The sequence below is a fragment of the Lithobates pipiens genome, unplaced genomic scaffold (assembly GCF_037356315.1).
Source record: "Lithobates pipiens isolate NorthernLeopardFrog02 unplaced genomic scaffold, aLitPip1_a1.2 Scaffold_23, whole genome shotgun sequence".
Taxonomy (NCBI): Eukaryota; Metazoa; Chordata; class Amphibia; order Anura; family Ranidae; genus Lithobates; species Lithobates pipiens.
The window spans coordinates 314,429,934-314,442,617 of record NW_027507785.1 but is presented as its reverse complement, the minus strand read 5'-3'; the positions used below and the strand labels follow the sequence as shown (position 1 = coordinate 314,442,617).

Below are 12,684 nucleotides of genomic sequence, written 5' to 3'. Positions count from 1 at the left end.
TCCAGCTGTTGCAGAACTACAAGTCCCATCATGCCTTTGCCTATGGGAGCCATGCTTGTAACTGTAAGTCTTGCAATGCCTCATGGGAATTGTAGTTCTGCAACAGCTGGAGGGCCACCATTTTGAGACCCCTGCTCTAGAGGATTCTATTGATGAGATTTCTTTGCTTAGTTCCCAGGTCTGCACACCTGCTGTGCCCATTATAAAGGGTTCACACTTCCCTACTTGAGATATATATATATATATAATTTAAATATAATTTAAATATATGTAAATTATATTGATGCTACTAATAGTAAAGCTACAATAAAGTACCGCCGTCCTGTAAATTTGAGAAAAACGATAGGCAGAAGATTCAAGGCAACTATGAACTTTCATGGTACGGTAAGGACTTGCATACACTTTTGTATAAAAATATATAAATTTATTTAGAAAAACAAACAAGGTTTAAAAGATTCTCAAGAGAGAAGATAAACACAATACATATAAATATATTCTCAGTATAAGAACTGAACAATGGAGCGTGCATTCATCCAAGATTGGAAATAAGAATGATGTTCAAAAATATCTAGATAGATAGAGATATATAGATGGATATGGCTGCTCCCATAGGCGGTCAAAGAGTAGATCTTCTTTGATCGCCTCTATGGCCTTGGAGGACCAGAGCGAGGAATTGACCTCACTTACAGTCCAGGCTAAAAGTAAATTTTTTATTTTATTTTAAAGCAAAAGATCAAAAAAAATATATATATATTTGTTTGCTTTTAAAGGTAAAGAAGATATTTGGGATCTTTTTGTCCCCAGATCTCTTCATAAAGAGGACCTGTCATCCTTATTTCTATTACAAGAGATGTTTAAATTCCTTGTAATGGGAATAAAAGTGATAAACTGCTTTTTTTCTTATTTTACCTTTTCTTTAACGCTCCCCCATCCCTCTGTGTTTGTGCGCAGAAGTGAATGCATGCATAAGTCGCGTATGTAAACGGTGTTCGCACCACATGCGAAGTATTGCCGCGAACGTTAGAGCGAGAGCAATAATTCTAGCGCCAGGCGATCCCTGTAACTCTAAATAGGTAACTTATAAAGGCATTTAAGAAAATGGGAAGACGCATGTGAAGAGTCCGGGGGGGGGGGGGGGGGGCACACCCATATGAATATATGGAAAAAGGAAAAATTCTCACAGGGTTTTTTTTTAGCTACATTATGTTTAGGTCAAAGGAAATGGAGAAATAATAAAATTAAATCATTTAATTTATTTGTACAGTGGATCAAAATACACATAGATTAATTCCTTAAAATTATGAAATCTGGTTACAGACAGTCTAAGACATGTGGCATCAATATTAGTAAAAATCAGCAATACAATACATTGTATACATAAAGGCTTTTAAAACCTATGGAGATTTTTAAGTACCATTTATTTTTTTTCGTAAAAAAAAATTCACTTAAAATAACGATGCTCAAATACCGCGTGACATAAAAAATTGCAACAATTGCCATTTTATTCCCTAGGGTCTCTGCTTAAAAAAAATAAAATATATATATATATATATATATATAATATAAAATATTTGGGGGTTATAGGTAATTTTCTAGCAAAAGCAATACTGATTTAAATTTAAACAAAGTGCCAGAAAAAGCCTGGTCTTCAGGCTTTTTCTGGCACTTAATGGTTAATGAGCATAACATCTTATGATATTTACTCTTTCACAGAAATGTCTGTACGAATGTCTAACCTGGAAAATGATCGCGATGAGCGGGATGACGACAGCCATGAGGACCGTGGAATCAGTAAGTGCATCTATATTCGTTGTTTTAACAAGGATGCAGGCCTTATACAGCAATATAATAATGGCTGTTGTTTTATTTTATTTTTTTGCAGTCAGTAACACAAGATTTATAGCAGCAGTAATTGAACGCCATGCACATAGTCCAGAGAGACGTCGGCGATACTGGGGACGATCGGGTACAGAGAGTGATCATGGTAGGTTTAAGACATTTGATGTTCATTTAGCAGTGTATGTGTATTAAACTTTTGGTGTTTTTTGTAGTGCTATAGGCACTGGCTGGGCTACTGGGCTACTTGTAGACTAGGCTAGGACAGTGATGGAGAACCTTGGCTCCCCAGATGTTTTGGAACTACATTTCCCATGATGCTCCACTACACTGCAGAATGCAAGAGCATAGTGGGAAATTTAGTTCCAAAACATCTGGGGTGCCAAGGTTCGCCATCACTGGGCTAGGACAAGCCCAAAGATGAGTCATTTGTTGTTTTTTTTGTTTTTTTTTTTTGTTTTTATTTAACCAGCGGCGTGAATGAAAAAAAAAATGGACTCGATTCCCCCGTGCAATTGATGTGGATGGAGGAATCCTCCCGCTGAGAAAAACATTTTGTTAAATAGACTGTAATGTCTAATGCCTCTGTTTATTCAAACCAAACAAAAAAGTAATATATTACAGCTTGCATAGTTAGTCTGGTTGTAAAAAGACACAAGTCCATCTAGTTTAACCCACAGAGAAAGAAAAACACACATAACAACCCACCCATATACATTATCCTATACCCACAGTTGATCCTGAGGGGGTCAAAAAAAAAATCCCAGCAAAGCATGATCCAATTTTCTCCAGTGAGGGGGAAAAAAATCCTTCTGGATCCTCCTAAGAGGCAATCGGATATTCCATGGATCAACTTTACCTATACATACAGTGGTGTGAAAAAGTGTTTGCCCCCTTCCTCATTTCCTGTTCCTTTGCATGTTTGTCACACTTAAGTGTTTCGGAACATCAAACCAATTTAAACAATAGTCAAGGACAACACAAGTAAACACAAAATGCAATTTGTAAATGAAGGTGTTTATTATTAAAGGTGAAAAAAAATCCAAACCATCATGGCCCTGTGTGAAAAAGTGATTGCCCCCCTTGTTAAAACATACTATAACTGTGGTTGTCCACACCTGATTTCAATTTCTCTAGCCACACCCAGGCCTGATTATTGCCACACCTGTTCACAATCAAGGCATCACTTAAATAGGAGCTGCTTGACACAGTAAGGTCCACCAGAAGATCCTTAAAAGCTACACATCATGCCGAGACCCAAAGAAATTCAGGAACAATTCAGAAAGAAAGTAATTGAGATCTATCAGTCTGGAAAGGGTTATAAAGCCATTTCCAAAGCTTTGGGAATCCAGCGAACCACAGTGAGAGCCATTATCCACAAATGGCGAAGACATGGAACAGTGGTGAACCTTCCCAGGAGTGGCCGGCCGCCCAAAATTACCCCAAGAGCGCAGCGACGACTCATCCAAGAGGTCACAAAAGACCCCACAACAACGTCCAAGGAACTGCAGGCCTCACTTGCCTCAGTTAAGGTCAGCGTTCATGCCTCCACCATCAGGAAAAGACTGGGCAAAAATGGCCTACATGGCAGAGTTCCAAGGAGAAAACCACTGCTGAGCAAAAAGAACATCAAAGCTCGTCTCAATTTCTCCACAACACATCTTGATGATCCCCAAGACTTTTGGGACAACATTCTGTGGACCGATGAGACAAAAGTGGAACTCTTTGGAAGGTGTGTGTCCAAGTATATCTGGCGTAGAAGGAACACTGCATTTCATAAAAAGAACATTATACCAACAGTAAAATATGGTGGTGGTAGTGTGATGGTCTGGGGCTGTTTTGCTGCTTCAGGACCTGGAAGACTTGCCGTGATAAAAGGAACTATGAATTCTGCTGTCTACCAAGAGATCCTGAAGGAGAATGTCCGACCATCTGTTTGTGTACTCAAGCTGAAACGAACTTGGGTTCTGCAGCAGGACAATGATCCTAAACACACCAGCAAGTCCACCACCGAATGGCTGAAGAAAAACAAAATGAAGACTTTGGAGTGGCCTAGCCAAAGTCCTGACCTGAATCCTATTGAGATGTTGTGGTATGACCTTAAAAAGGCCATTCATGCTCGAAAACCCTCTAATGTAACTGAATTAGGACAATTCTGCAAAGATGAGTGGGCCAAAATTCCTCCAGGACGCTGTAAAAGCCTCATTGCACGTTATCGCAAACGCTTGGTTGCAGTTGTTGCTGCTAAGGGTGGCCCAACCAGTTATTAGGTTTAGGGGGCAATCACTTTTTCACACAGGGCCATGATGGTTTGGATTTTTTTTCACCTTTAATAATAAACACCTTCATTTACAAATTGCATTTTGTGTTTACTTGTGTTGTCCTTGACTATTGTTTAAATTGGTTTGATGTTCCGAAACACTTAAGTGTGACAAACATGCAAAGGAACAGGAAATGAGGAAGGGGGCAAACACTTTTTCACACCACTGTATTCGTATCCAGTTATATTTTGTGAATTTACGAAAGAATCCAGGCCTTTGAAAACAATCTACAGAGCTGACCAAAACTAGGTTCTTGAGGGAGTCTATTCCACATTTTTATTGCTCTCACTGTGAAGAAGCTTTTCCATATGTGGAGGTTAAATCTCTTTTCCTCCAGTTGTGAAGAGTGCCCCCTTGTCCTCTGTGATGAGCTGAAAGTGAATAACTCAACACCAAGTTCACTATATGGACCACTTATTATATACTTATACTTATACTTATACTTATTTATACATGTTGATCATAACCCCCCCTTAATCTCCTCTTCTTGAGAGAGAGAGAGAGAGTACATTCAGTTCCTCTATTCTCATAGTTGAGCTCCTCCATGCCTCTTATCAGTTTGGTTGCCTCTACTTTCTCCAGTTCCCTGATATGCATTTTTAGAACTGGAGCCCAAAACATAAGATGAGGTCTTACTAATGATTTCTACACGGCAACATGATATCTCCAGATATCCAGTGTCCTTGTAACTTCCAGTGCACTGAACTAAAATTGTAAACTGTCAGATAAAAAAAAAAAATGTTCCTCCTGCAAGGCAATGTCTAGCGCATAACATACTAGCACATTATGAGAGACTTGCCTTAAAACTAAGCCCTCCAGCACTGAGCTGTCACCTTTGACAAGGCTTCCATCTTCACCTGCTCTTCTTTCTGGGTTTGTGGGCTCCGGCTGTCTGGCCGAGCCACAGTGACGTCACTCACATGCATTTGGACGTGAATCACAGCCACAGCACAGCTTTTTCAGTGGACAGCATGCCGTCCATTGAGAGCGCAGTGCCCATGCATTGATGTAACGTTACCAGCTGGTACACAAATATTTCCTAAATGGTGCACATTTAGGAGATATTTACAGTACCTACAGATAGGCCTTATTATAGGCTTACCTGTAGGTACAACATAAACAAAATAGTTTACTACCACTTTAATCAGCTTTTCTTTTGGAACCTTCAGAACACTACACCCCTGTTGGAGATAAGACGGGTGGTGCTTGCAGTACAATTTATACCAATCATGAGAGCAGCCTATGGTGACACTGATTCTCCACAAATCCAGTATAGTCAGTAAGCGTTGTCACCTTAGAATGGGAAGTGTGTTACGAGTAGTATAAGCAGGTTAAAATAAAGGTGAAAAGCCTAAAAAAGGGAAATAAATACATCACCACATCTAAGGACTGGGAAGCTGCAATAAATATTTTTTTTTCTTTTTTTTTTACTTGGGTTCTAATCCACTTTAAAATAGTTTTTCATGCAACCCATTTAAAGCCCGGTCAGTGTCACAAAAAAAGATTTGCAGTCAAATGTTGTGCTTAAAATTTGTGTTTTTATGGACTTTACTGTTACAGCAGCTAACAAGGTGTCTAAATAGGACTGAGCCATCTATTAGTCACCAGAGTTAGACCCAGCGCTCTCAGTAGTCTTCTGACATGGCCCCGGTGTGAGGACAGAGGTGCTGAGGGGAGTGGCTCTGCAAACATGAGGATACAGGCGGTAAGGGGAGTGGCTGTTACTCAGCTCTGAAAACATGAGGACACAGGCACTAAGAGGGGTGGCTGTTACTCAGCTCTGCAAACATGACGATAGAAGCACTAAGAGGAGTGAATGGCTGTTACTCAACTTTGCAAACATGAGGATAGAAGCACTAAGGGGAGTGGTTATTACTCAGCTCTGCAAACATGAGGACATGGGCACTAAGGAGAGTAGCTGCTACTCAGCTCTGCAAACATGAGGATATAGGCACTAAGAGGAGTGGCTGTTACTCAGCTCTGCAAACACGAGGATAGAAGCACTAAGAGGAGTGAATGGCTGTTACTCAACTTTGCAAACATGAGGATAGAAGCACTAAGGGGAGTGGTTATTCAGCTCTGCAAACATGAGAACACAGGCACTAAGGGGAGTGGCTGTTACTCAGCTCTGCAAACATGAGAATATCGGCACTAAGAGGAGTGGCTATTACTCAACTCTGCAAACATGAGGCTACAAGCACTAAAGGGAGTGGCTGTTACCATTTCAAAGGAAAACAATTACAAAAATGTAGAACATCATTTGTACATTATTATATAAATGTGTAAGCCTTCAATCAGGTTTTAATGTATTCCTATTTTCCAGGTTACAGTACGATGAGTCCACAGGAAGACAGTGAAAATCCACCGTGCAATAATGACCCCATGTCGGCAGGGGTGGATGTTGGGAACCATGACGAAGATCTAGAACCGGACACCCCTCCGCAGACTGCAGCTCTCTTGAGCCACAAATTTCACCACCATTACAGACTGCATCACCCGTCTCTCCACCACAGCCACCATCTACAGGCTGCTGTCACTGTGCATTCTGTAGACGCTGAATGCTGATGAACTTTGGACCGTTTAGGCGCCAGCCAATCACAGACCCTATGTGCCATAACTGCCTTTTTTTTACCCCAGGCATTTCCTGCAAACAGTTGCAGTTTTGTGTAGAACTTCGGAATGGGTGTTGGCCCTGCCAAATCTAGTATTTCAAAAGAAAATGCCTAAATCACCATGAATACTAGAGGGTCTCTACTGCAACTAAAGAGGGGTCTAGGACTTTCTTTTTTTTTTTATTAAGCTGGAAAAAAACTAAAACAGACGATATTTGTTTAGAAAAAAGTAAAAAAAAGAAAAAAAGACTGTACTCATAATGAGTAGAATTGTTAATAGTTTCCTAAAAAAAAAAGAAAATGAAATGCATCTCACTTTTTACGAAAAGGATTATTTTTGTACTATTTATTTAATTTCTCAAGGACTTATAGAGGATGAAATATTCCGCCCTTTTGGAACTATAGAACCCACCAAGAGGAGGGGGACACAAAAACCTTTATCGAAGGAAGCCTAACCTGTGTACAGAGGACTTTGCACACTTAGGATATCGTTGCATCTTTTTTTTTTTTTTTTTTTTACAGCCCTTCTGCCGCAAAGGTGATTTTTAATTTTTTTTTTAAACAGGAAGTGCGTTGCTAAACAATCTTGAATTTTAGATTTCCTTCAAAGAAAACGAGAACAAAAAAAAGGTGCATATTCTAACGCTGTCTTAGTGTTTGAGTATATACGTATGAACTGTTGTGGGGTTAGTCTACAAAACTCGGTGACCGTTTTGATGCCAGTCGTCTTCATGTGTTCGAGGTGCAGCTGACTCTCCTTGCAGTATTTTTAACCAAACTTTTTCGATTTTTTTTTTTTTATTAGTTTTTAACCACTGTTAATCAAGACTGCTTATTCAGTACAACCACTAGGAGGCTTCAATTATGGAAGTATCTGAAAGAGGAAATGTGTTGCCAGTTAGAAGAAATTCTGATGTCAGGCCTCCCTGACAACTGGGGAATATTTTCCTTCTATTCAAGTGTTTTTTTTTTACTCCTTTTTATTTTTTTATAGGCTTGTTCACACGGGGCCATTACGTATATCGAAGGAAACTGGAGGGGGGGTGGTGCACCACTCACAAGGTTACCCATGGGATCCTAGGCAGCTGCTGTAGATAGCCCGGCGGCACTTCCAGCATATAAAATGCTTTCTTGTAAATTCACTAAAAACAGACATACAATCCACATCCGGCTCCCAAGAGATCAGCGAACGTGTTTCACACTGCTATGCTTAATAATTGTCTGATAAATCTCTATTTTCAATGGATTTACAATAATTGATTTATTTCATAAGCAGGAAGTGCCGCCATTACTTATATGTCCTATGCAGGGCCGTGTTTTGCTTGTAAGGGGATGCACAGGTGTTGCATGCATCCCCATGCCTGCATTCTCATAGATGTCTATTGGAAAACGCGGCTGCACAGACACAGCCACTGTGTCCCAATATGGCATCCTTGTGGGGTTTATTTACTAAAACTGGAGAGTGCAAAAGCTGGTGCAACTCTGCATAGAAACCAATCACCTTGCAGGTTTTATTGCCAAAGCTTAATTGAGCAAGTTGAAGTTAGAAGTTGATTGGTTATGCACAGCTGCACCAGATTCTGAATGCACCAGTTTTAGTAAATCTACCCCACTGGGACACAGCAATCCTGTCAGCTGTGTCCCAATAGACATCTATGGGTCTGCCGTCACGGGGATGCATGCAACACCTGTGCATCCCCTTTGAGGCAAAACATGGCCCTGCACGGGGTAACGCAAGTAATCTCCCTGTGTGAACAAGCCCTTAGCATTTCACATTCAACTTTGAAGTTCAAAAAACAGCTCATTGGCTTCTTAAGTGGAGGTAGATGCTGTGCAAAACCTTATAACTTTTTTTGTCTGCCTTTGACTTGTGCTATGAGACCGGCACAGATGAGATAATGCAGTACTTGCAACTTAATTGACCCAAAGACATTAAAAAATAATAATAATAATAAAAGGGCTTTTTTTAAAGTGTGTCATTAATGTGTTTCACGCAGGGTCTTGGGGGTCTACGGCTACAAGTTTGTGGACACCTGACCATCACATTCAATATATGGCCAAAAGTATTAGGACAACACTTAGAAATGTTTGACTGTTTCCAATGAAGGGTACTGTTAATGCTACAACATGTAAAGACATTTTAGACAAATTGTGTGGGGAAGACCCTTTTCTTGCCAGAACAAAGTCCTCTATAAAGAAATAAAAAAAGATTGATATCAAATTTTATACTGCAATTTGCCCTTATTTTTTTTATAAATCATATTTTTACTACCAATCATTTTTTAAATTCTGCACCACAATTATAAACAAACACTAATTTTTTTTTAAATTACAAGAAACAGTTCAGAAAAAAATAAATCAGCAAAAATGAATTGGGGTTCATAAAGCAGCTAAAATTATTATTTTTCTAAATTTAAACATTAGAGTAATTCATAATACATTAATGCAGAACAGGATCCCGGCTTGTTAAACTGATTGCTCAGCCCTGCAGATTACACAAGGAAAATGTTGCTCTCCTTGTGTTCTCAGAGGTGCATGACAGATCGGGCGGCTGTCACACTTTCCCCCTACAATCCCCCAATGTAATCTGCAGGACTCGGCTGTCAGTTTGATAGTTCAGTCCTGCACAGTGTAGGACATGGCTGGGCGAAACAGAGGCAGGAGTGAGCATTTCTACCTCAGCTTCGCCACCCATATGGTGTCCAAGGTGGCTGCCTCCTCCTAGCCCTAAGCTTTATAAAAAAGACAAGGTTTCAGATTGGGGTGGAAGAACTCAAACGCTTTCCACAGAGCCCTGTCCTCTTGCCTATTGAACACCTTAGGGATGATGGAATTGCAATCCAGGTCTTATCCAAAATAGACAACACTAGGCCTCGCTCATGTTTGGGGCATTAAAGGATAAGTTCACCTTTTAGAAAAAAATAATAAATGCAAATTTTTTTTCTTTTTTTTTTTTTTTTCTTTTGGAGCCTGTATAGTATTGCACCAGCCATCGGAAGATTGCTAGTGCTATGCATATCCTCTTCAGATGTGTCAGTGTATCCGTACATTCTGTACAGGCAAGCAGATACACTGACAGGAAGAATCAATGAACTATCATGGCACGTCCCAACTGCAAAGGATGTCAGGGCTTGTAGTTCATTCGCACACAGAGCTGTGTGAATGAATGACGCGCCTGCATGGGTCGAGCCCAGCGTGACGGCGCTGATTTTATAAAGTGACAGCTAGTACGGGGAACTTCTCCCCCCTACTGCTGCCACAGGGAGAGAGGGCAGCGGCTGCAGCATTGGGAACATGTTACATGTTCCACACGTTTTTAGGGAGAAACATGTACTCAAAGGTGAACTTATCCTTTAACACAATGCCTCCACACGTCTTCTACACTAAATTAACAGCGGTGGCACAAGCCCCCTTTGTTGATTAGGAATGATCCCTTCTCTGTTCTGTGGCGGTAAGGGGCACAGAACAGACTATGGAGCTGCATGCTCTGATCCAGTAGCGGCTGGTGCTCCAGGCAGAGGGGTGGTACTCACGCAGTCATGCTCTGACTTGTGTGTTTGCGGCAATGCAGAGCACTGGGAGATCACTCCCATCTCCCAGATCTCCCTGTACATACTCCCCCGATGCCAGCCAGGAGAAGCAGGAAGACGATGGAAAATATTAATTCGCTATTGTCGCACAACTGGGTGGGCTCGGGGAGCAGTGCTCTGCGCCCCGACCCTGGCCCCCTTTTTTTTTAAGCCAGTTAGAGCCATTGAAATCCATGCGTCCGGTGCCCTGCATGTAGATTAGGGGGGCTGTTCCCTAATGGAGCTGCTGCCAGTACTCTGATCTCTGCCTGTCCCTGCCCCCGACTTCAAGTGGGAGGAGGAGAAGAATCATAACCCTGTGCAGTCTCTGCTCATGTAGTGTAATCACTACACAGGCAGAGAGCAGGATGTGTGCTGTCTTCTGACAGATCCTGTACAGCAGTTTTCTATATGGAAAACCGCCATATTCCCTTTGTTAATCAGGTGCAGACCTGGGCTAGTTTTTATTCTACTCTGAAGTAGAAACTGAGACCCGGTAATGTGGCATATGCCACTTCTAACCATTTCCTGGATGTTTTTTTGACTGACTGAGCACAAATTCCCACAGACACTCTCCCAAATCGTGTGAAAAACCTTCCCAAAAGAATGAAGCACAGACAGCTAATTGTTTATAATTAATACATTTTGCATCAAAAAAAGATGACAGCGTTTTGCCTCGGGCCCCTTTCACACGGGGACGTTATCCACTTTGTCTCTGTCCACTGATCCCTCACTGAGCTGAGCGGACAGATGATAGGTCCGTGTCCACTCAGTTTATACAGAACGGACACAAACACAGCCTGCTCTGCTCTATGGGCGGTCAGGTGTAAACGAACCGGCTGTCTGTTTACATCCAACTTCCCTCTGATCCGATCCACCTATAAGGAAGGGGATAAATCCCCTTCCATTTCTTTTTATCGGATTGAAGATAGGCTAGTGTAAACAGACTCAAGTTTGTTTACACCCACTGGTCCTTAGATACGTGGACCATCCAATCTGGAGGACCTGCTCAGATTGCCTGTTTGAAAGGGGATTTTACTCTTATTTTCAGGCTCATGGCTCCTACCCTGCTTAACATCAAAAGTGACTGTCACTTCTTCTAAACATATCTGTCTGTTGTTTAGTGAGTCTTGGCTAGCTAGCTTTCAGAGCTACGGTGGATAAATAATCTTTGACATGCTACACACGTCTGAGTTTGATAGATGCCATGTCCTCTACTGCTTGCTTTAGGTCTGCAGTCCCCTACTGTGTGTCCCATAGTAACAAAGGGGGTGGTAGATGGAACCTCAGCTTTTCAATCTTGGGACTCGCCGCCCAATGGACAGATGAAAATTATCAATTAGTGGTACACCAAAAAGGAAGTTTTGGACCGAAACCGAAATTTCAGGATGCACTTGGCCAAAAATCGAAATTGAAACTGAGTTTTTAAAAAATATATTTTTTTTTAATATAATGTATTATATTCAACTTTTTAATAGCGTTTGAAGTGCTTTTGCACAAAAAGCTCAAGAAAAATGCATCCCTTTAAATTTTATGTATGTCTTCACACTGTTCCATTGCAGTATAAAACACCTCCCTATTGAAATGCATTGAAAACGGGGCAAAAATGCATCACAAATGCACCCGTGGTAAAATCGCATGCGTTTTTCGGTGCCCATTATCGCCACCAATAGGGGCGAATCACCTTTCCCCATTTCTAGTGTAGAAATGAATGTCGGAGCTTGATCAGTAAAGGCAACACAGACTTTCTTTCAGATGGTTTCATAAGCGATGCCTAATTTTTGGCCTTAACCCTCAGGGAGGCTGGAGCTACGTTGCAGGATAACGTGATATCGACGCTTCAAAGGTTAACGATTACATTACAGGTGTGACCTTTCTGAAAACTGGATTCACTAGCAGCCGTTCAGGAGGTGCTTTTTTTTTTCTTTCCTACTGCTGTATGTAGAAGATGAAAGCAGAAATCTGATTGGATTGCAGCTCATTGATTCTCTTGTGCCATATGTACTATGTGTCCCCTGGTGTATTTTGCAAGGTTTTTAATAAATCCTTACACAGCTGATATGTTTAAATGTGTTATTCGTTATTTTTAGTACACGCAGAGTTTGTATTTCATTAGAAAATACAGAATACCTATATTTCAGGGGTGTTCAAACCTTTTTATTTTCAGTCTCTGCATTAAAGTGAATGGAAAATATATATTTTTTTCCTTCATTAAAAATAAACACTCTATACTTGCCTCCTCTGTGCAGTGGTTTTGCACAAAGCAACCCGGGTCCTCTCCTTCTCGGGTCCCTCTTCGGTGCTCCTTTCCCCTCCCTCCTGTCGAGTGCCCCCACAGCAAGTAGC

General features: G+C 41.0%; 1 protein-coding gene across 1 annotated transcript in view; it reads left to right on the top strand.

Moving 5' to 3' along the window:
- CACHD1 (cache domain containing 1) overlaps positions 1 to 12,395 on the top strand; it is a 241,360-nt gene extending 228,965 nt beyond the window's left edge. The window contains exons 25-27 of the mRNA XM_077450550.1: positions 1,714 to 1,791; positions 1,883 to 1,984; positions 6,481 to 12,395. Coding sequence (XP_077306676.1) covers positions 1,714 to 1,791; positions 1,883 to 1,984; positions 6,481 to 6,722 — 422 coding nt within the window. The 3' untranslated portion in view covers positions 6,723 to 12,395. The remainder of the gene's footprint in view (positions 1 to 1,713; positions 1,792 to 1,882; positions 1,985 to 6,480) is intronic.
- The last annotated feature ends 289 nt before the right edge of the window (positions 12,396 to 12,684 follow it).